The 23,035-nt window shown below is 43.5% G+C and overlaps 1 protein-coding gene across 1 annotated transcript in view; it reads left to right on the top strand.

Annotated features, from left to right (window-relative positions):
* The window catches only part of Ntn4 (netrin 4), a 113,818-nt gene extending 94,662 nt beyond the window's left edge, over positions 1-19,156 (top strand). The window contains exons 6-10 of the mRNA NM_001106780.1: positions 5,315-5,528; positions 5,872-5,987; positions 11,404-11,472; positions 13,872-14,042; positions 18,984-19,156. Of these exons, the coding sequence (NP_001100250.1) occupies positions 5,315-5,528; positions 5,872-5,987; positions 11,404-11,472; positions 13,872-14,042; positions 18,984-19,126 (713 nt within the window). The 3' untranslated portion in view covers positions 19,127-19,156. The remainder of the gene's footprint in view (positions 1-5,314; positions 5,529-5,871; positions 5,988-11,403; positions 11,473-13,871; positions 14,043-18,983) is intronic.
* Positions 19,157-23,035: the final 3,879 nt, after the last annotated feature.

A 23,035-nucleotide genomic window follows, 5' to 3' on the forward strand; every position in this document is an offset into this window, starting at 1 on the left:
GCCTCATCACCGGGACCTGAACCCATCCAATCTGACTCCCGAGCTTGTCCCTTATCAACTTTATTATATTTCCTCTGTCTTGTTTTCCGTTCTTTCTACGAGATCTTACAGGCAAATTCCCAAGTGGCTATATTTATTATCAGCTCCTGTAGCTGGAATGAATGTTTAACTTGGGATGCACAAAGTTCTTTGAAAATGTGTCATCCCACTCTTCCATGAACAGTTGTGCTTCCTGTTAGAAAATCCTTCCAGAGAAGCTGCATTTGTCCTATCCCTTTCCTGGAAATGTTTTAAAGAGGCAAAGCCTGTTATAGATGTCTTCCTACAAACAGATACTGTAGACAGAATTTGTAACTCTCTTTATCGATGATCAAAATGCATTGCTTGAGTTGGGGGGTTGGGGATTTAGCTCAGAGGTAGAGCGCTTGCCTAGCAAGCACAAGGCCCTGGGTTCGGTCCCCAGCTCTGGGGGGAAAAAAAATTCTTCAAAAGGAACTTGTTGTGGCATGTTCTGCTTACAACTTTTGTATTATTACTTTATATTTTCTTCCAGTAGAGCACACCCCCAATCAATAAGTCACTACTAAAGGTCCCTGCTACCAAGCCCAATGGCCTAAATTAACTGCCTGGAACCCTCTTAAAGGTAGGAGGGCAGAAACCAACTCCGGGAAGTTGTGCGAACCCACACAACACACAGTGATGGTAATAATTAGAAACTATGATGTAATCTTCACCATTGAGGCTCATGTCTGATGACAAGCAGAAGCCAAGGACTTGCATCAGTCTCTCTGTCCAGACTTCGGCAGTCTCAGAAAGATGAATTGAGCACTTCCTTTCTCTCATCGATGGTTTCTAAACTTTATTTGAATACAAAAAATAAAAGTATATGTGCATATGGCATGACAATTCCCAGAGAACTAAAGAATTAATGGGGTAGGGGGTAAGAAAACAGGACTGCATAGAGAGGGTTCTGGAAGGATGATGTGTTCCAAGTACATTATATATACGTGTGTGATAATGTACTTATGCAGCCCAGTAGCATCGGCATGAATGTATGGTGACAAAAATGTAAAAGAATAAAATAAAATAAATGCCTGGCATTGTGGAAAAGTAAGTGCTTGAGTTGAACTTAAAAAGAACAAGCAGCCAGGCCGATGATGTCACATAGCGTTAATCCCAGCACTCCGGAGACAGAGGCAGGAGGATCTCTATGAGTTCGAGGATAGCCTGGTCTAGAGTGAGTTCCAAGACAGCCAGGGCTACACAGAGAAACCCCATCCTGAAAAACCAAAAGAAAAGGGAAGAGAAAAGATTAATTAGTACAAAATATATGCTAGGAACTCAGAATGAAACCATAACCTACAAACAGCCTCTCCCCAACCTACCAATCTTCAACAACAACAACAACAACAACAACAACAATGTGCCTTCTAGAAGAGAAAAAGGAATGTAGACTCTGCGTGTCTGATACTGACAGCTGTCAAACATCAGGAGTAAGAATGCAAGGCAACCCCCCCTTTGCAGTCTGAGAGGGCTCACAGCGGAGGACGCCCGGGCCTTCTGCCTGCAGCTAGTTCTGCATAGTTTCTCACTGGTATTTTTGTCTTGTCATGATGCAAAAGTCACGATGACAGGGAACCCATTAGCACACGTGATAGAATTGCATTCTTCTCTGGCCATTCCTGACTCGTGTCTCAGTTTTAAAACCTAAGGTCCTGCTGAGAGGTCAACTCTCAGACAGACTTTTATTTTACTTTATTCCTCTTCCCGTGACTGGAAATGCTGTGAGTGGGGTCCCACCAGTGGGGGACCTACAGCATCTGCCTTGGGTCTCAATCTCCCGTGGCCGCTGTTAAGAACCGGTGGCATAGCGACTGTCACTGTCGGCTCAATCAGCTAGCTTTGTTCTTTCCTGTGTGGTTTTTTTTTTCTTTTCTTTTCTTTTTTTTTTTTTTTTTTGGTTCTTTTTTTTTCCCCCGGAGCTGGGGACCGAACCCAGGGCCTTGCGCTTCCTAGGTAAGCGCTCTACCACTGAGCTAAATCCCCAGCCCCTCCTGTGTGGTTTTATTCATTGTCATGCCTGTGCTGTTTTGTGCCTGCTATCTTGGTGTAGTCACTTATATAGTATGTATACTTTCTACACTGGTTAGTTAAAGACAAGCAATAACTCCAGGTGACCAGCAAGGTAGTTCACCAGGAAAAGTCACCTGTCAGACTAGCCCTGCGACCTCCATTTGATCCACGTGAGCATGGAAGGGAAGATCGGGCCACACAGAGTTGCCCTCTGACCTCTACACGTGTGTCATGGCAGGCACACACCTACACATCATGGCAATACATACAACATATGTGCATACATATCATACCCACCCACACGTACATACGTTATATGTATATGACCCAGTATTAAAGAGAATTATCTTTAAGAGCAAGGGGTAAATCAGCAGGGACTTGATATCTTAAGAGAGAATTGATTATGAAGATCCTCATAATCAATCAAACCCTTGGAAAAATTAGGAAGCTTGATAAAGACATAGCAAGACATAACTGCCTTCGACTTAAATGACATTCTTATCACAAGGATAAAGAATTTAAAGATTAAAATCTTTTCTATGTTACCTAAGCCCCTTTATATTGGAATAGTTATTATTTTCCTTTTTTTCATTAATTCGTTATTTATTCACTTTACATCCCTATAGCAGCCTCCTCCCCGCCTCTCTTCCCAGTCCCACCCTCACAAATCCCTTCCCCCTGCTACCCCCTCCTCTTCTCCTCAGAGAAGGGGAAGCCCGTCTTGGGTACCACCCTGCCCTGGGACATCAAGTCTTAGCAGAACTAAGCTCATTCTTTTCCACTGAAGCCCAGGCTGTCCAGTTGGGGTAAGGGGATCCAATGGCAGGCAACAGAGTCAGAGACAGCCCCCAGCCCCCCACTCTCCAATTGTTAGGGGACTCACATGAAGACCAAGTAGCACTTCTGCTACAAATGTATAGGGGGCCTAGGTCCAGCCCCAGCATGCTCTTTGGTTGGTGGCTCAGTCTCTGTGAGCCCCCATGTATTCAGACTCTATAGGTCTTCTTGTAGTGTCCTTGACCCTTCCGGCTCGCTCAATCCTATCCCCCCACCTCTTCCACAAGATTTCCCGAGCGCCACCTGATGTTTGGCTGTGGGTCTCTGCATCTGCTTCCACCCGCTGCTGGGTGGAGCTTCACAGGAGACAGATATGCTGGGCTCCTGTCTGCAAGCACAGCAGAGCATCATTAATAGTGTCAGGGGTTGGCTCTCTCCCATGGAACCCGTCTCAAGCTGGGCCAGTCACTGATTGGCTGTGCCCTCAATCTCTGCTGCATCCTTATCTCTGTGCCTCTTGTAGGCAATTTTGGTTGGATTTTGTAGGTGGGTTAATGTCCCCCTCCCTCTACGAGAAGTCCTGCCTGGCTACAGGAGGTGGCCACTTCAGGCTCCGTATCCTTTCTGTTAGGAGTCTCAGCTAGAGTCATCCCCATGATTATGTATATATGGTGTGGTATGTGTGTTTGTGTGCATGCGCGAGAGCACCATGGTGCATGTGAGGGAAGTCAGGGGGCAAACATTCAAGAGTTGGTTTTCTCCTTATACCATGGTTCTAGGAATCAAACTCATGCCATGAGGTTTGCACATTGACATTTACCCCCTGGACCATCTCACCAGCTCTGGAAGGATTATTCCCATAAACTGTGAGTCTCTTCAAAGGGTAAAGATTATCTACTTCAACTCAGTTCCCTAGCAGTCTGCTTAGTACGTGCTTAGCACATAGTAGCTGTTCATTAAATGCACATTGACTAAATGAATGGCTAGATGACTACTGCCTTGTGCACATACACAGTTGCCTCTTTGGCCATTTGCTAAGTGTGTTTGTCATTGCATTTTAATTCAATTTAGTGAGTTTTTTTTTATTATCTGAAATTTATAATTAAATAGACATTGTAGGAGGTAGATGTGATGATCCTCACAACGGAAAAAAAAAGCCACAGTTTCTAATGTAAAATAAAATGCTAGCGGGGCTGGGGATTTAGCTCAGTGGTAGAGCGCTTGCCTAGGAAGCGCAAGGCCCTGGGTTCGGTCCCCAGCTCCGAAAAAAAGAACCAAAAAAAAAAAAAAAAAGATATAGACAGCATAGCGGGGGAAGCCAGGACTCAGCAAGGTAAGCTTCTTCCTCCAAATCAGAGAGAGCTGAGGGGGCAGGAGCGGAACCAAGATCTCTTCCTCCATTCCTCATTTGGCTCTTGCAGGGGGCAAGAGAAAGAGTAGGAAGACATCCTGAGGTGGACAGATTATCCAGACAAGTTGGTCAATACAATCATCAGACCAAGAGGGTAGAATCAATTGAAAAGTCCAGGGAAGTTTCGTCGAGGCCACTGTGGGGAGTATTTGGTCTTTAATCTAGGAAAACTTGAAGGAATTGAATTGAGCATCAGTTAGAGGACCCAAGTGAGGTCACGGTTTATAATTTACACTGAGCGAATAAGCAAATCTCATGTAGAATTCACATGCACACTTTGTTCACTCGTGCACACAAATCCTCATTCAGTTTCACACGCCCAGTCAAGTTTAGCTTGGAAACGAACTCTCTGGTCTCACTGTTGGATTCTCTCTGGCGTTCTCTTTAATCACATTCCTCATGTATCAATGAATTGAAACTTTTCCTATGAAGGCCTTCATGTTATTAAACCTAACAATCCATTCTCTTTATCTTCCTGCAGTAGCTGTGTTAGACAGCTGGCATCGTCCTCTTCCTTAAAGCCCTCTTGACTTCTAGAACAGTGGTTCTCAACCTGTGGGTCTTGATCTCTTTGAAGACCAAATGACCCTTTCACAATAATCACCTAAGACCATAGGAAAACAGAGATCTACATTACGATCCATAACAGTAAAAACATTACAGTTATGGAGTAGCAACAAAAACCATGTTATGGGTGGGGGAGGGAGGTCATGGCAACGTGAAGAACTGTGTTAAAGGGTAGCAGCATGAGGAAGGCTGAGAAGCACTGCTTTAAAACATCATCTACTTGTAGCTCATCTCTCACTAAATGCTCCTTCTCTACCTTCCTCATTTGTCCTTGTCACCTCAGCCAAAAGGTGTTTATATTTAATGCTCTCAATTTTAGAATAAGTTCCAAGTTTCTTTTTGCAGCAGACATGCAAGCATACATCAGCTGGGTAAATGATGCATTTCGGAAACATGCCGTTTGATGAGGGGAAGGCACTTGCCAGGCATAAGCTCCACACAGGTGACCTACGGACGTTCATCGGTCCCCTGTCTCTTCTGTTGTAGCATGTTCCTGCCACCCAGTTGGCTCGGCGATCCTTCCTTTCAGCTCGGTGACCTTCTGCGACCCCAGCAATGGTGACTGCCCTTGCAAGCCTGGGGTGGCAGGGCCACATTGTGACAGGTGCATGGTGGGATACTGGGGCTTTGGAGACTACGGCTGCAGACCTTGTGACTGTGCGGGGAGCTGCGACCCGCTCACGGGAGACTGCATCAGCAGGTGAATGTGCATGCTTCTTGTTCTTGTCTTTGTGTGGTTCAAGCTTTGGAGATTGGGAGGTGACCGAATACCATTAAGTAAAGTGCACACAGCTGCACATAACTAAAAGATTTTTTTTGTTCAGTTTGAAGAATCAAAAAGTTGTTCTTGTGTTTGGAGGAAATTAGTTCTTTTTGCAAAATAAATTACTTTGCACAGTAACTTCTTAGCCCAGCACTGTTACTGGAAAGTGAAAGTAAGAGATAGACAAATAGGAAGGTTTGAGTCTATACGACAAGATTCACCCGTTCTTGGTTTCTAAGACACCGCTTACTCAGTTTGCCGTTATGTTCTGTTCTGCTAGCAATGCTGACGTGGACTGGTATCACGAAGTCCCCGCCTTTCACTCTCTGCACAATAAGAGTGAGCCAGGCTGGGAGTGGGAAGATGAGCAGGGATTTTCTGCACTTCGACACTCAGGTGAGACGCACAGGGCCACTACCATGTTTCCAGGCCTCCTCTTGAGCAGTAGTGATTGTGTCAAACCAGGGGACAGCTTTTTGAATCTTCTGAGGGGCATCCTTTAGTTGTGAGTTTTAACAAACGAATGGCCTGTCCCCATAGATACAAAAGTAAAAAAAAAAAGTTGAGGATTATTTTAATGGGCTGTTGTTTTTATGATTTTATATTTTATATAAAAATATAACAAATATATATTTATATGTATTATTAATATAGGATTTTATATATTTACAGTTTATATATGTGGTATATATAAATTTTATTGTTATATCAATAAATCTTTGTCGATTATATACATTTAGTTATATCTAATACATATTTATATGCTATAATTTTATATTAAAATATATAACAGAGAAAAAATGTAGAACATCACCGTAAATACTCAAAGTTCCCAGTGTTGCCCATTTACCTAGTTGCAAATTGCAAACTAAAAAACAAGGCCATGGTTTTAGATTTCAGACTTCCTTTCATTATCATAGAGAACAGAACCCACTCTGGGTCTTTTAAAAGTGCCCTAGGGTGGTTCATCCTTACTTCCTGTTAGCCCATAGGTCTGAACTCCTGACCACAGCTACCAGAGTGTGAAATCAGAATCGAAGGATCTATGATGTCTGCCCCCCCTGCCCACTGCACACTCTGTCCTCTCTGGCCCACAGAGGTTGTTTTCTAACACAGCCTGCATCTGGTTTGTTTCCTCCTTTTCCTAACATGGCTGTGTGTTGAAACCTGAGATGAGGCTGAGAAGATGGCTCAGCCAATAAATGCTGGCACAGCAAGCATAAGGATCTGAATCTGACCTCTGTTGAGTGACAAACTTTCCCTGGGAAGACACAACATACAGGTCTATTCACCCAACGGGAAACCCAGAGAGACCAAAGTACAGATACCACCAAGTCCAACTTGGTGAACCAATGAATTTTATTGGGATTACTTACAGGAGTATGGGTGAAGGGTCACTCAGAGAGGCAGAAATGACTCAAAGACATCTGTATCACCATGGGTGACAGCTCACAAAATCTGGGACACCTAGGATACATTGCACAGCCAGCAGGCAGCTCAACAGGTTGGAGAGTGTCCTGTCTGGGTTCTTCTGTAAGTGTACCCTTCTTCAGGGCAGCTTAGCTGGTTTCTGCCTTTTTCAGGCAGCTGGTCAGATCTTCTCTGCAGCTTTTCTACTCTGAGAGTCTTCCTGGTACCGCTACTCACCTGAAAGTCTTTCTCATCTGAGGGGCACTCTCAGGTTTATGCTTACTCTGGCAAGGAAAGGCATAGTGAATCTGGTCGGTTTCAGGGACTTCCTGAAGCTGTTTTCAGTTCTTTATCTTTTTCCTGAGGGAGCTTCTCTGCAGGATGGATTGTTTCAGTCTAGGAGGAAACTGTTACACAGTAAGGCACACACCTTTACTCCCAGCTCTTGGGGAGAAGGAAAGAAAGGCAGACAAGAGGACACCTGGGGCTTGCTGGCCAGGCAATCTAGCTATTATCAGCAAGCTCCCAGTTTAATGAGAGGAACTGTGTCAAGAAATAAAGTAGAACTAAAGAAGATACTTGGCATTCACTCTAGCCTCAACTATACACATGCATCCCACACACATACCCTAAAGTGCACATGTATACAGATAAATAAATAAACAAGTAAAGATACAAATGTATTTGAGTATGATTTAACAAAACTGTGTTACTTGACTATAATATTTTCCAAACATTTTATTGGTTTCAGACATACAGAGAAATTTGGAATTGTCGTTTAACTTAATCTACATATTAAATAACGAAGGAAACATTCTTTTAAGATTTTCTTAGGGAACCTATAGCCCAAGACCAAGAATTATGGTGCGTGATTTTTTTTTTTGCAAGGGCCTTTTTTTTCCTATAATAAATTTTGTTTAAAAATTTTTATTTAAAGATTCACACCAGACATGATAACACAAGCCTTTAACCCCATCATGTGGGAGGCAGAGGCATGAGGATCTCTGTGAGGACAGGTTAGTCTACATAGCAAGTTCCAGTTCAGTCAGGGCTACATGGAGAAACAATGTCTCAACAACAACAAAATCCATGAACCCAAATTTGAGAGTCAGTGTTATTTGCTATTCTGATTTTCTCACTAAACATAGTATCATAATAATTTTCCTAATGGTCTCATTTTAACTTATAATGGAAAGAAGGTAGAAAACATAAACAAGATTGTCTTATTTATTTATTTATTTATTTATTTATTTATGTTTGAGACAAAGTCTAATTGTACAGGCCCAGTAGGCCCGGAATTGGCTGTGAACCTGTCTCTGCCTCCCAAGTGCTGGAATTATAGATGCGAACCGTGCTTGGTTCTCATATTTATCTTTGTAGGCATTTGAGAAAGAAGACAAATATTTATCATTATTTTTGGCCTCCGTGGTATTTAGTCTGTATTTTATCACTTTATCCACTCTGCAAGCTGTCTTCTACTCTGCCACAACAATGACTTCTAATCTGTAACTGCTTGGTGGACCAAATTTGTAATAATCAGGTCATTTGGACTCCAGGACATCCACTAAACCCATTGTGCATGTTATCAGGGAGCTGGCAGCTCGCCCAGTGAGCAAATAAAGTGTCCCACAGCTGTCAGGCCTAGAATGTCCCCAGGGAGCCTCTGGGAACCATCTGGACGAGTTTCTGAGTGAGGAAGACAGCCCTGCTTCAACATTCCCTTTGGGTGTAGCTCAATGTTCCTGGGTCCCTTTCTTCAACAAAAACGACAGCCAGTTTCTTAAGCACTTAAAAAAGCCCGTTCAAGCTGCCTACCTGTCTACTGGAAACACCATTAAAAGCTTTCATCTATAAGGCAGTATGCCAAAAATCGGTATTTGTCACAAAATAAACTCTCTCTCTCTCTCTCTCTCTCTCTCTCTCTCTCTCTCTCTCTCTCTCTCTCTCTCTCTCTCTCCCCTCTTTCCCTCCCTTTCTCTTTTTCCCACCTTCCTCAGTGCCAGAGATGAAACCCTGAGCCATGTAGACGCTAGGCAAAGAGTTCAACAGCTGAGCTCATTCCCAGCCCTCTCATCTGACATTTCTACCAGTCGTGAGGTAGAAAATACCAGACGTGAACTCTGACTTCCCGAATGACGAACCTGGCTTTAACTAGTACCAGAAAACTGGGAGCAATGTTCATCTTTCAAAATGTTCCAGCCACCTACTGTAACCAGACAGGCCTCTTCCATTTCCAGGAGTCAAATGCAAAGTTTCGTTCTCTGAGATCGACTCTCGGGATCTGTCCAGGCTGGGCCTGAACTCCTGGGAAATAGTCCCCTGGGCTCAGCTTTCTGAGTAGCTAAGACAACAGCATAACCCCCCAATTCCCCCCCAGAACCCAGCTTGACCAATGCATATTAATGCTTGAGCTCTTAACCATGCAAAGAAAGGGTATTGTCAGGCAGCCAAAGACAAACCTTCAAATGACAGACTTGTGTGTGCCCCCGAAAGGACTAACAAGAGAGCTTTGTAGCGGGGAATGGTGTACACCATTCACTCATAGCTCCATTAGGTTTTATAACAGCACAGCAGCATTGCGGCCAGCACACGCCCTGCTGTAAGGCAGCTTTCAAAGGCCATGGGCCATTCACTCACCACTCCAGTGAGATCCTCTGCTGTGTTTAGATGATGAGCAAATCACAGCAGCGTGCTGTAAGCATCTTTAACTTCTCTTTCCCACTATGTAATTTTACCCGGGATCTTACACTTTCGAACTCTATGCTCTTTTCTGCAGCGTGGGCTGCTATAGCTGATGTGCCGTAGTTTTCTACGCCGCTCTCACTGGATTGGCGTTTCTGCCCAGATGTTTTGTTGATCTTTTCTGATTCACTCCAGCCTCCTTATCCTAGAGCACCCATCATTTTCCCTCTTTCCTGATACTTCTGGATTAGTGCCAGTCAACTTTGCTATAGGAAGCTACCCTTTCTCATTCACTCTAGAAGCCCCAATCCAAGATCTTCTCTGTCCCTGGAACCTGAGTGTTGCACCTGTCTTCGTTAGGGTTCTATTGCTGTGAAGAGACACCGCTACCAAGACAACTCTTAGAAAGGGAAACGTTTAATTGGGGCTGGCTTACAGTTTCAGAGGTTCAGTCCATTGTCATCACGGTGGGCAGCATGGCAGCCTGCAGGCAGAGATGATGTTAGAGGAGTTTAGCGTCCTGCATATTGATCTGAAGGCAGCCAGGAGGAGGCTCTCTTCCACCCTGGGTGGAGCCCGAGCATAGGAGGCCTCAAGGCCTGCCTACACAGTGACGCACTTCCTCCAACAAGGCCACACTTCTTAATAGCGCCCTGCTCTATGGTCAACCATTCAAACGCATGAAACTGTGGAGGCCAAACCATCAGTCTAGGCATGGTAAAGTGCATGGCTCCAGGGGCAAAGCTGGGAGAGAGATCACCCAGCAACAACTCGGCCACCTAGGTCTGTTCCCAGTACCTCCGGTTCCTTGCTGACTGCTGCTCTTACTGAGGTCTCATTTCGGCAGCTCCTCCCTTCTGAGAGCTATCATTCTACGTCCCTTAGAGCAACAAACTAGATAGACGAATTGCTACAAAAGCTTTTAAAACTCTCAAGTCCGGGAATGTTCCCCTACTGCTCCTGTTTCTGTTAGCGATATCACAGTCCTCTGTCATTAACTGGGAACTTGGTTTTTATGGCGCTCATTTCTGTTCAAAGGTGTTGTAAGTCTTCTCCAGGGCCTGGCAGTTTTCTCACATGCCAGTTCTAGTAAGTGAATTCAAGGGTTGGAAGAAACTACCCTATCGTTTTGTAGAAGACCATTCCTAGATCTTTCTTTAGCCATGAAGGCTTTGCTCATCTTCCCAAACATGAGACCCTCCCACCTGAGCATGCTGGACTTCTATCAAGACCACTTAGTCACTTTTAGACACACCCTTTGGCTTACCAAATTGCAAGCCTTAGGCAAGAGTCATATCTTGATCATACTTAGGTGTTCTGCAGGATATCACCCTGCCCAGCACATCATATGGTATCCAGTTACCTCCAAGTATTGTATTTGATTTTCCTTGACATTTTAATTAACTGGATATTTAGTATACTTAATTACTTTCCTGTGAGTTTATACTTTTGGTTCTTTTTCATTAACATAAAGTGTTGACAGTAGACTGTATTTATCACATCACTTTGTCACTGGAATTTGATGTTGATTTTATCTTCCATATTTTACTCCGGTCGATATTTTATTAGATGATAATTGCATTGAAAAGGAGACTTTACTTGTATTAAATAATTTTTGTGACTGCATAATACTTCCATGTGTTAAATGAATCAATGAAGGAATAAACTGTTGCCTAGATTTGCACCCCCAATAACGCAGTTTTCCATTTGCTTTACATAGGTAAATGTGAATGTAAGGAACAAGTGTTAGGAAACCCCAAGGCCTTCTGTGGAATGAAGTATTCATATGGTGAGTGTGAATCCTTGATGCTGGTGTATTCTCTATTCAGGCTACGTACAGAGGTTTCTAAGGAAACTAGATGCCTGGCTGATGCGATTCTGTACTGCATTAGATGCTTGGGCAATGGTAAGAAGGCTGTTCATGAGGCATTAATCAAAACTGGGGGTGGCATAGGCTTTGAATCCCAGCACTGGGAGGCAGAGGCAGGTGTATCCCTGTGTGTTTGAGGCCAGCCTGCTCTACAAATGGAGTTCCAGGATAGCCAGACTACACAGAGAAACTATCTCAAAAAAGCAAAACAAAAGATTGGTGATTCACCTAGGTCTGTTTCCCAATATCTCTAAATATTCTTCTACCATTCAAATGCCAAAAATATATAGCATATGGCAGAAGGAAAATAGTTTCTCTAATGAATGACTTTACTGTCTTCCAATTCTAAATGGCTCTGTAATCATAGTGTATTACACTGTGTAGCAGTGAGTTGGTTAACTGCTCTGGCTCCCAGCAAGTTGTGCACACACTGTACCTGCCTGAGAGCTGTCTAGATTCTCTCTCGAATGAAAGACACACAGACACAGACACACACACAGACACACACAGACACACACACACAGACAGACACACACAGACACAGACACACACACAGACACACACACACACACACACACACACACACACCCCAGGTAATTTTGTTATGCCTTGGCAAGCTCAGTGGCTGGACACTCCTAACCCTCCCCAAAGCCAGCGCATTCTCCCCTCCTCCAGCATTCCTGACTTAACGCCTCTTAAATCTATATTTTATCTTGTTCCCCTGGCTCCGTCTGGGCAGCCCCCTTATCTTTGCTGCCCAAGACGCTTCTGAGCAGCCTTTCTGGGGGCCACTTCTCTTCTTCTACCTACATTTTGGTGGTTCCTCCCTCCTGTTCCCTCCTCCTGCTTTCTCCATCCTACTCCCTTCTTCTCATGGAGATCCCTTCTTTCCTCACTGTGTTTCTTCTCCCGGGAACCTAGAAGCACTCTCTCTCTCTCTCTCTCTCTCTCTCTCTCTCTCTCTCTCTCTCTCTCTCTCCCTCCCTCCCTCCCTCCCTCCCTCCCTCCCCACCCACCCCCTGCCCCAGCCATTGGCCATTGGCTCTTTATTGATCAATCAAAAACCAATAGGGGATGGGGATTTTCAGTTTTTGGACACACAGATTCCAGATTTGGGGGCTGAATCCAGACAAAGCGTTAGAACCAATTCCCAACAACACTGTGTGCTACAGGGAGGGAGGGAAGGAGGGAGGGAGGGAAGATTGTAGGTATTTTTATTACAGAGGAATGATAAATGTTTGAACTGGTCTACTTTATTCTACATTTTACAATGTGTATATTAAAATATCACATAGGATTTCATAGGCGTGCTATTTCTATGTGTCAATTTAGAAATATTTTTTAATTATTGGAAATTAAAAGCAGGGTCTGGAGGGATGGTTCAGCAGCTAAGAACAGTTCTAGTCTAGCAGAGGACCAGGGTTTAGTTGCCACAGAGCAGCTCACGATGCTCGCTGTCACTCAAGGAGGGGATCTGATGCTTTCTTCTGGCCTCCCTGGGCACCAGGCACATGTGTGGTGCACATACATACATGCAGGCAAACACTCATACACATAAAATCAGAATAAATAAATCTTAAAATAAATCAAATGAGAAGAATACTGAAGCACTTCCAGCAAGTAGGAGTGCAGTCTGCCTCACCTGGTCAGCCCAGATTGTAGTTCAAAGAACAGTAAATAATCAATAATGTTACGTAACCTCTGTAGAAGGATGTAAAATATACTCTACCCAAGCATTTTGTTCTCTATCATAATATCATACACAGTCAACCAAAGGGGATAATATGATCTGAACCTAAATTAAAACCAGGACAATATTTCTACTCTCCTACTTATTCTCCCTGTAGATTTGATGCATCATTAGACTTCGTCTTGAATTTTCTTTCTTTCTGAGACAGGGTTTCTCTGTGTAGCCCTGGCTGTCCTGGAACTCACAGAGATCTGCCTGCCTCTGCCTCCCAAGTGCTGGGATTCCGGTGTGTGCTATTGTGCCTGGCTCAGCTGAATATACTTAAAACTGTATTTGCAGTGAATAGGCAATGGTTAATATCTTTCTGGTGTCATAATATTGGAGGAGGCAAAAGTTGAGATTTCCAAATAAAGGGAAAATAAAATATAAATGAGATTAAATCACCGAAAAAGTGAATGAGCCTCGTGACCTTAAAGGCAGATTTCTGTATCCTGATTTTCATTAACTCGCCCTTCCATCACACTTGGGAATGACTATTCAAATAGTTCCAGTTTCAAAAGAAAACATGGAACCCGTAAGCTTTTTCTTTCTTTCTTTTTTTTTAATGTTTTGAATTATGTCATTACAGTGTTAAAAATCAAGATTTTATCAGCTCATGATAAAGGTTCCCACGCTGAGGTCAACGTGAAGATTAAGAAAGTCTTACAGGCTACCAAACTGAAGATCTTACGAGGCAAGAGAACACTCTATCCCGAGTCCTGGACTAACAGAGGCTGCACCTGCCCGATCCTCAATCCAGGTGAGCACCAGTTAGACTTGGTCCACCGTGTGAGCCTTGTCTCTGTGCACTGGCTGTCTTACGGTACATCCTCCGAACCAAACCTCCTTAAAAGGATGTCTCCTTTCACCTTATGAATACTGCGTAAAATCCAAAAGGAATTCTTTGAACTAACATTAAAATACACAAAATCAAAAGCCTCCTCCATGTGCTCTAAAAAGGGAAAGGATTTTAAAGTCCAGCAATATAACACTTTCTATCCGGAAAGAGCAACCTCGGATTGGTTCCGGGTGCCTGCTGCGTGGACCGCACTGCCGCGAGATATAACCGCTTTGTGTGTTATTTGAAAGCGAGGCCCTACTACAGGAGAACCTGCTCCCCAAGGAAGCACCAATGCAAAAGCCCATCTGTGCAAATAACACTGAAACCGCTTCTGCTGCTGCACGAGAAGCATCTGTTTCTCCTGGATCGAAAACAACTCCCAAGGTTTCATCGGGTTGCTTTCCGTTGAAAGATCATTCTGGTTTGAAATGAGAAACAGCCGGGGGGGGTGGGGTGGGGGGATGATAATTCAAATACAATCTTAGTGAGACCTGGAATGGAGCGAGATTTGATTTGAACCTTAAGACTATAAGGCAGAGATGGTGGCGATAGCGGTCATAGATGAGTTCTTATGACCCCTTAGGGGTCCGGGCTTCCGGGACTCTGTGGAGATAGCCCTCCGGCAGTGGTACTCTCAGAATGTGCACCAGCTCAGAGAGGGATCTCTCGTGACAACTGTCCATGGGGATGTGTAAGAACTCTGCTGATGGTACCAAAACCCGAGTCGTCCTACATGTAAACAACGTCCACCTCCCCGACTGTGTCTGCACCTACTTCTCTACTCCCTTGCTAAATTTGAAAGCAGGGCTAAGCTTTCTTATCATAGTCCTTCCAATGTCCACTCTAGCCCTCAAACAATACTAACATAGCCATCAGTAACAGGTTCCGGGAAAACAAATACTTCTTCCCTCTTCTGCCTTTTGTGATTTCCTGTGTATGCGGTAGGGCACCGCTGAGACAGGTGCATCATTTGTATCCTGGGTCCAATTTATTATTGGGGAATCCCTTATGAGCCAGGAGACCACAGTTATGTTAATAAGAGCTCTTAATTAACAAATTAAAAGAAACAGATAACAGCAAAACTACAAATAAAATATCCCTTTAGTCTGAAACACAATAAACAGTGATTTAAAAAAAAAAAAAGTAATGTTTTCTCAAGTTAACTAACATTTTGGTACCTTCATCCCTCTGATGTTTAGTTTACTTAATTCCATTTACAGTTCAATAAGATAGAAGGAAAACTTCCTTAATGGTAAAAAATAAATAGTTCCAAAGAATAAGTAAGAATCTGGGATTTTTGAATACAGGAAACAAAGAGTCATTTATTTATATTCTGTTTTCCAATGATCTGTGCTTAAGGGCTCTTCTGAGCAATTTTCTATTATCTTGGCAAAGGGGGAGAGGTGAGAGAGAGATGAGAGAGAGAGAGAGAGAGAGAGAGAGAGAGAGAGAGAGAGAGAGACTAATCCAGTTTTGCCGGATGACATTGAAAACAAAGCTTCGGCCATCTGCGCCACTCTCCAGGAAGTGAGCTCTATTTCCTACTCAAGTCTGTGCCAGCGTCAAAGAACCAACGAGTTCGTCACAATTGAAAACATAAGCACAATTATTCAAAGAATTCTTGAAAACATGTTTACTTGCTTTGAAGAAAAATCTGGAAACCGCCAAAGCAAAACCAGACACAGTTTCATTTTGCTTTTGTTTTTCCATTTTTACAAGTCCGATGCCTAAAACCAAGGAAGACTGATAAGAAAACTCTGAAACCTTCCGCCTCAATGTGTCTTCCCAGCAGCCTCTGAAAAGGAACCTCTAAACCCATGTATTGCATCCCAGCGCTCAGGAGGCAGACAGGTGGATTCCTCAGTTTGAGGCCAGCCTGGTCTACAGAGTGAGTTCCAGGACAGCCAGGGCTACACAGAGAATCCAAAAGGGGAGGGGGCAGAGAAGAAAGGAAAGAAAGGAGAGAGAGAGAGAGAGAGAGAGAGAGAGAGAGAGAGAGAGAGAGAGAGAGAAGCACTCTACTATTCATCCATGCATACAACCTTGTCTTCTGTGACACCAAAGTACACTTTCTTTTTTCATAGATAAAAAAAGCTTTGTGCCTTCAAACATATAACAAAGCAGACATCAATCTGTAAAGATAGACAAATTAAATATAAAGTGCTACTGGGACTGGAGAGGTGGCTCACTGGTTAAGGGCACTGGCTCCTTTCCCAAAGGTCCTGGGTTCAATTCCCAGCAGCCACGTGGTGCCTCACAACCATCTGTAATGGGATCTGATGCCCACCTCTGGCTAGTGTAAAGACAGGGCACTCACATATATAAAATACATAAATAAATCCTTAATACACACACACACACACACACACACACACACACACACACTACTAAGAGATATAAATGAAGACACTATGTGTTATGATTTGATGTTTGTCTGAGAGTTCTATTGCAGTGAGCAGACACATGACCAAGGCCACTCTTATAAGGACAACATTTACTTGGGGCTGGCTTCCAGGTTCAGAGGGTCAGTCCATTATCATCAAGGCGGGAACATGGCAGCATCCAGGCAGGCATGGCACTGGAGCTGAGAGTTCTACATCTTGTTCCAAAGGAAGCCAGGAAGCATCCTCAGGCAGCTAGGAGGAGGGGTCTCCAAGCCCACCCCACAGTGACACACTTCCTCCAACAAGACCACACCTTCTAATAATGCCACTCCCTGGGCCAAGCATATGCAAACCTTCAAAATGGTACACCATACCATTCAATATCATTTATATAAGTTTTATATCAATATAGTAAATGGTAAAGACCTGTACTATTTGTTCTATTTATGGCTTTAAAGTAATTTAAAATACTTGATCTTTGTCCTTTTTTTTATTTGTATTTTTAAACACATATTTGTATTTTGTGTGTATGCATGTTTTTACCTGCATGCATGTCTGTGCACCATGTTCATGCAGTGCCTAGAGGCCTGGAGAGGGTGTTGAGTCTCCTCGGATTGGAGTTACAAATGGTTGTAAACTGTCATGTGGGTGCTCGGAATCGAACCAGGGTCCCCCATAAGAACAGCCGCTGCTCTTAACCACTGAGTCATCTCACCAGCCCTGAAGTTCTGGTGGATTTGTAAATGCTTATTGTGTTTGTAAAAAGAGAACTTTATTATTTAAGTATTAGGCAAAGCAATACACACACACACACACACACACACACACACACACACACACACGAGTGCATAGCCATGCAAGTGTCCTAGCTCTGAGTTATAGCAACAGTCCTTTTTTATTTGAGACAAAGTCTTGCTACATTGCCCAGGTGACCTCAGACTTGGGATTCTCTTGCCTTAGTGTCCCAAGTAGCCATAATAACTAGCGTTACAGACATGTGTCACTACACATGGCTCATAAATTTAAACTGATACTTATTTGAATTTTAACATCTAGTGTCTTCATTAAAACTTCTGAAGAATACAGCTTTTTGTCTTAGAAAGTTATAGGCATAATTATTTTTTTCTAATCCTAGCCTTTATAAAATTGTTTCTGCATGTCAAAGTTGACACCACGTGGGATACCGTCATTTCCTTAATTAATACAGAAAGAGACAGGACTGTGTCTGTGCAGTTGATAGCCAAGCTTTTTTTTTCTTAAGCCTGAACTTTTTTAATTATAAGGGCAGCAATGAGTGTGATCGAGTTTCATTAGTTTTTGTCATTGTTTTTATTTTATTCATAAGCAAGCTACTTATAGTCATTCCTCAAAGTGTATAGAGAATGTGTGTCCTTTTACGACACCTGTAACTTTCCTTTAACATTTTTCTTTTTCTTTTTTCATTTATTTATGTTTGTGATCACACTGCCTCTGTCATCAGACACACCGGAAGAGGGCATCCGATCCCATTACAGATTGTTGTGAGCCACCATGTGGTTGCTGGGAATTGAACTCAGGACCTCTGGAAGAGCAGTCAGTGCTCTTAACCGCTGAGCCATGCTTCCAGCCCAATATTTTTCAAATAGTTGCTTCATTTTTGCAAAGTCTTTTTGGTTTGGTTTGGTTTGGTTTGGTTTGGTTTGGTTTGGTTTGGTTTGGTTTGCTTGCTTGTTGTTCTTCCAGACTGGGTCCCTCTGTGTAGCTCTGGCTGTCCCGGAACTCTCACTAAAGGCTAAGTTGTGGAACTCACTCTATAGACCAGGCTGGCTTCGAATTCAGAGACCCACCTGCCACTGCCTCCCAAGTGCTGGGATGACAGGTGTGCGCCAGCACCACCTGATTCGTAAAGTCCTTCTTAATTGCTGCTGCCAAACACACACAGCGATCTCCAAGGAATATTGATGGATCAAGTGCCCATGGATCCCCTCCTCCTCTCTCAGTCGGGGTGGAACAATACGGAAGTCAAGATTCAGACAGCTCTGAGTTTGAGTCCCAACCCCTGAGCCTCAGTTTCTCACTTGTACAGAGGAAGAGACAAGGGACTTTATAAGTCATTGTCGAGGTCACACGAGATAACATGTGCACAGTATATGGTGTATATTATATACTAAATGTCATCTGTCAGTATCTGTGACCCTCCATCTTATAAAACCTGTGTAAAACCATGAGCCAGTAACGCTGGACCTGCTAAGGTCACAGCACGTGCTTTAATCGAGTTTAATGTGTGCCCAGTGGTGATGCCGCAAACCTTTGATCCCGATACTCTGGAGGCAGGGGCTGGAGGATCTCTGTGTGTTGCAGGCCAGCCTGGTCTACAGAGCAAGTTCCAGGACAGCCAGAGAGCTACGTGGAGAAAAAACTGCGTCTTGAAAAGACAAAAACAAACTCAAAACAAAGGCCAAAGGGTGTAACTCACGTATCCTGTTTGTGTTTTCAGGCTTGGAGTACCTGGTAGCTGGCTATGAGGACGTGAGAACAGGCAGATTAATTGTGAATATGAAAAGCTTCGTCCAGCCCTGGAAACCAGCTCTTGGGAGAAGAGTCATGCACATCTTAAAAAGAGAATGCGTGGAGCACTGAAGAAGGTCTTAAGCACACAGGGGCTCTTCTCTGAGTAGCAGACACACAAGACTAATGAAAAAGAGACCTCGAAATAAAACTGGAATATTTTTTTAAGTGCCAAAATGAGGGGGGGGGAGTGTTCCAATGTGTAGGTCTTGACTAACCATATCCATTCTAGATCTGTGTTTGAAGACAGTCTTGCTCCATAAAGAGAAATGGAAACCCCAAGTCCATACCTGCTTTAAGTGAGACTGCTTCTGAAAGCCATAGTTTACTGAGAATATCTTAACAGAGACACGATATCTCACAGGCATCCATTCCCTGACAGGGTCTCCCCCCCCCCCCCCCCCCCGCTTCAGATACGTGTTTGAAGCTATTTAAGGAAATCAATGAGGTTTTTTAGGGACATACCCTCCCCAGCCCCCCCCCACACCCCACCCTCCAGCTCTACTCGTAGGAAAGGCATTTCTTAAAAAGAGCCTTGTCTTGTGTGCTGTGTGTGGACGTCGGTGTGCAGGATGCGGATGGGACTTCTCGTGTGTATATATCGTATTTCCCTGTGTAAAGCACTTTACCTACCATGTATGTTGTGAAAGTCTGGAGACTGCGACTGTCAGGCGGAGAAGAGAAGGGCTGCCTGAGGACCCTACTGAAACAGAAGCTCCACCACTGAGGATGGAGAGGAGCCGTGGCTGAAGGGAGCTATGCGGTTAGCTCCAGACACTGGGAGAAACACTGTAAGCACACAGCCTGAAAGGAGAATGTTTGTGTGTGAAGTCTCGGTTTGGGGTGAGAGTTTAGATTGTGAGATACTGGCCATAATGAAACGAGAGAGAGAGAGAGAGAGAGAGAGAGAGAGAGAGAGAGAGAGAGAGAGAGACTTTAAAAGAAAACATAAATGTAGAAACATGTTTGCCTAGAGGGGAAGTAGACGTCAAATGTCAAAAAAAAAAAAAAAAGCTCATTTATTTGTGAGGCACTTGTACACACTTCGAAAATTATTGTAAACACAGAATTTGTTCTATTTTTTGTTTAGTATTTAAACATGAGTATCGGACCAGTTCTCTTCCTTCTTGTATTAACAGTAAATACCTGCTCCTAACCCAGCATATGTGATAGTTTACCAGCTTGCTCATTCTCTCTTCCCTCTTCCTGATCCGGGCTTAGCCTGGCTGCAGACGGTTTCTACTGTACTTGAACTTACAAACCAGGAACCACAGTGCCGAAACCTTAGATCCATATCCGGAGCATATTTTTCCCTGAGGTCCTGTGGACTCACAAATATATATATATATATATATATATATATATATATATATATATATATATATATATCTTTGTGACTTGGTTTTTATATTTCATGTATGTAATAAAGGCAGATGGCCTCCTGAACTCTGTCTCCTGACCAATTCTTCACCGATGCTACAGATGAGCGTCTCTTAATAAGGGAACTTAAATCTAATTCCAAGAGGAATTAACTTCAAGGGACCGGGGAAAGGGCTCAGTGGGTGGAAGCATTCGCCATGCATGCCTGAGGACCTGAGTCAAGCCCTAGAACCCACACAATAAAAGAAACGACCGTTGTCCTCTGAATTCTATGTGTGCATCAGAACACATACGTGCCAACACCTCTCTCTCTCTCTCTCCCTTCCTCCCTCCCTCCCACACCCCCCCACACACACACTAAACAAATAGTCTTAAAAGACAATACTACCCAGTTACTCTAGGATTTAGGAACAGAGTAGAAGCAAATTCAAATGGGTTTTCTTTCTACAGCCTTTGGATGTTACATTGCTGTTTTTATAACATACTTTTTTGTTATGGTTTCTGTCGCGAACCAATCCTTTAACAGTTGAGTCATCTCTCCAGCCAAACATACTTACTTTTAAACTCATTTAATTTTGATATCGTTTAGTGAGGAGTATCCACACCACGGCAGTCAGGTCGAGGTCAAAAGGCAACTGGCAGGAGCCCTGCTTCCCATCCACTATGTGAGTTCCAAGGCTCTTACTCAGTCAGGCTTGGCCGAAAGCGCCTTTACCCACAGAGCCCTCTCACCTGCTGTAAGAATCATAACAGTTCACAGTTGAAAGCACGAAAGAGGGCTAGTGAGATGGGTCAGTGGGTAGTCATGTCTGTCAGCAAACCTGACAGCCTGACTTCAACACCCAGGTCCGACATGGTGGAGGGAGAAGGCTGACTCCCAACAATTCTCTGATTCTCCATACCTGCACCATGGCGTGCGCGCGCGCGTGTGTGTGTGTGTGTGTGTGTGTGTGTGTGCATGTACACACACACACACACACACACACACACATAAAATAAGAAAAATATTTCTATTCCAACCATCCTCCATTAACAATCAGTATTATTTAGTATTTATAAAGTAGATCATTTTCCACGAATATATGTGTAGGTCATGTATGTCATCTCCTCTCTCTCTCTCTCTCTCTCTCTCTCTCTCTCTCTCTCTCTCTCTCTGTCTTTCTCTATGTGTGTGTGTGTACCTTCTACACGATCAGGACTACATCATATATATATTCCTGCAAAATCTGCTTTCGCCTGTAGCGTGTCTCCTGGCTTCTTACGTCTTCCTATCTATCCCAGAAGATGAACAAGTATCTGGTATTACAATTTTCGGGCAATTTATACAACATATTGGGTACTATATCGTACCCGGAAAAATAGTTTGAAAGCATCAGATATAGGATTTTCCATTTCTCTTAAAATATTGCCCTTTAAAAAGGACAGCAGATGTGCTGGTTATTAAAAAAAAAATACTAGAGCACGAAATGGGAATCATTAAGTAGGGAAAAAAAACTCAGAACAATGCACAGAATCACCCCCCCCCCAGCCTAAGGGAACGATTGTGGGATTGTACACTATCTTAAAACATAGCAATGTGTGTCCTTCTGGGGGACATAGGTTTCTCCTTTATATACATCCACACTACTCGGCTTGCCTTCACTGACCGTGGGCTGGGTTTGCCTTCACTCTCCCCAACAATTAAAATTCAGCTGGTGGTTTGTTTTTTGTTTTTTGTTTTTTTAAAATGGAACTGAGTAAAATCATGACTAAAAGTTTAATCTTATCTAATTTGCCTAATTGTTTGGGCTTTAATATGTTTTTCCTTTCTGTTGACAGTTTGGACCTTACGTGTCCCCAGGTCTAAGGCCCACATGCAAAAGGTTTGATCATCAACCCTGGTGGCGCCTGATGGCAGGAAGGGAGGTCCCCTTGGAGGGGATGCTGGGGACACAGCTCATTCTTCTCCGGACCTCTTTGCTTTCTGGCTACCACAACATGAGGTGTCTTGTTCTCCCACACCCATGTCCTGATAGTTTACCTCAGCACAGGCCCAAGTGACCATGGATTGGAACGTCTGTTACTGAAAACCCTTTTTCGTTTAAGATATTTGTCTCAGGTATTTGCCATGACAGCAAGCTGACTCTGTGACTATAATTTCCCTCCTGATAGTTGCTCTTCAAGGCGCATTTCTTGCATCATTAAAAAGAAATCTTTAGGGGCTGGAGCCATGGCTCAGTGGCTAAGAGCACTGACTGTTCTTTCAGAGGACCTGGGTTCGATTCCCAGCACCCACAGAGCAGCTCATAACTGTCTGTAACTCCAATATCTGACACCCTCACGCAGACATGACGTGCAGGCAAAACGCCGATACGCATAAAATAAAAACAAACAAGTTACTTTTAAGAAGAAATCTTGAATGTAAGGATTTCTTAAGTGTCTCGATTCTGAAATCATTTGCGGTCTCTCCTCTGCCTCATCCAACATCCTCTGAGCATCCTTTGGCCCAAAGTTAGGGGTGGTGAAGTCAGGCGAGGACAGTCTTGGAGAAGAAAAGGGGAAAGAATTCTCATTTTGTTCCTCACTACATCCCATCCCCCTACCCGTCACTGCCTTGGTTCT

The sequence above is a fragment of the Rattus norvegicus genome, chromosome 7 (genome assembly GCF_021556685.1).
Source record: "Rattus norvegicus strain SHRSP/BbbUtx chromosome 7, alternate assembly SHRSP_T2T, whole genome shotgun sequence".
In the NCBI taxonomy this organism is placed as follows: Eukaryota; Metazoa; Chordata; class Mammalia; order Rodentia; family Muridae; genus Rattus; species Rattus norvegicus.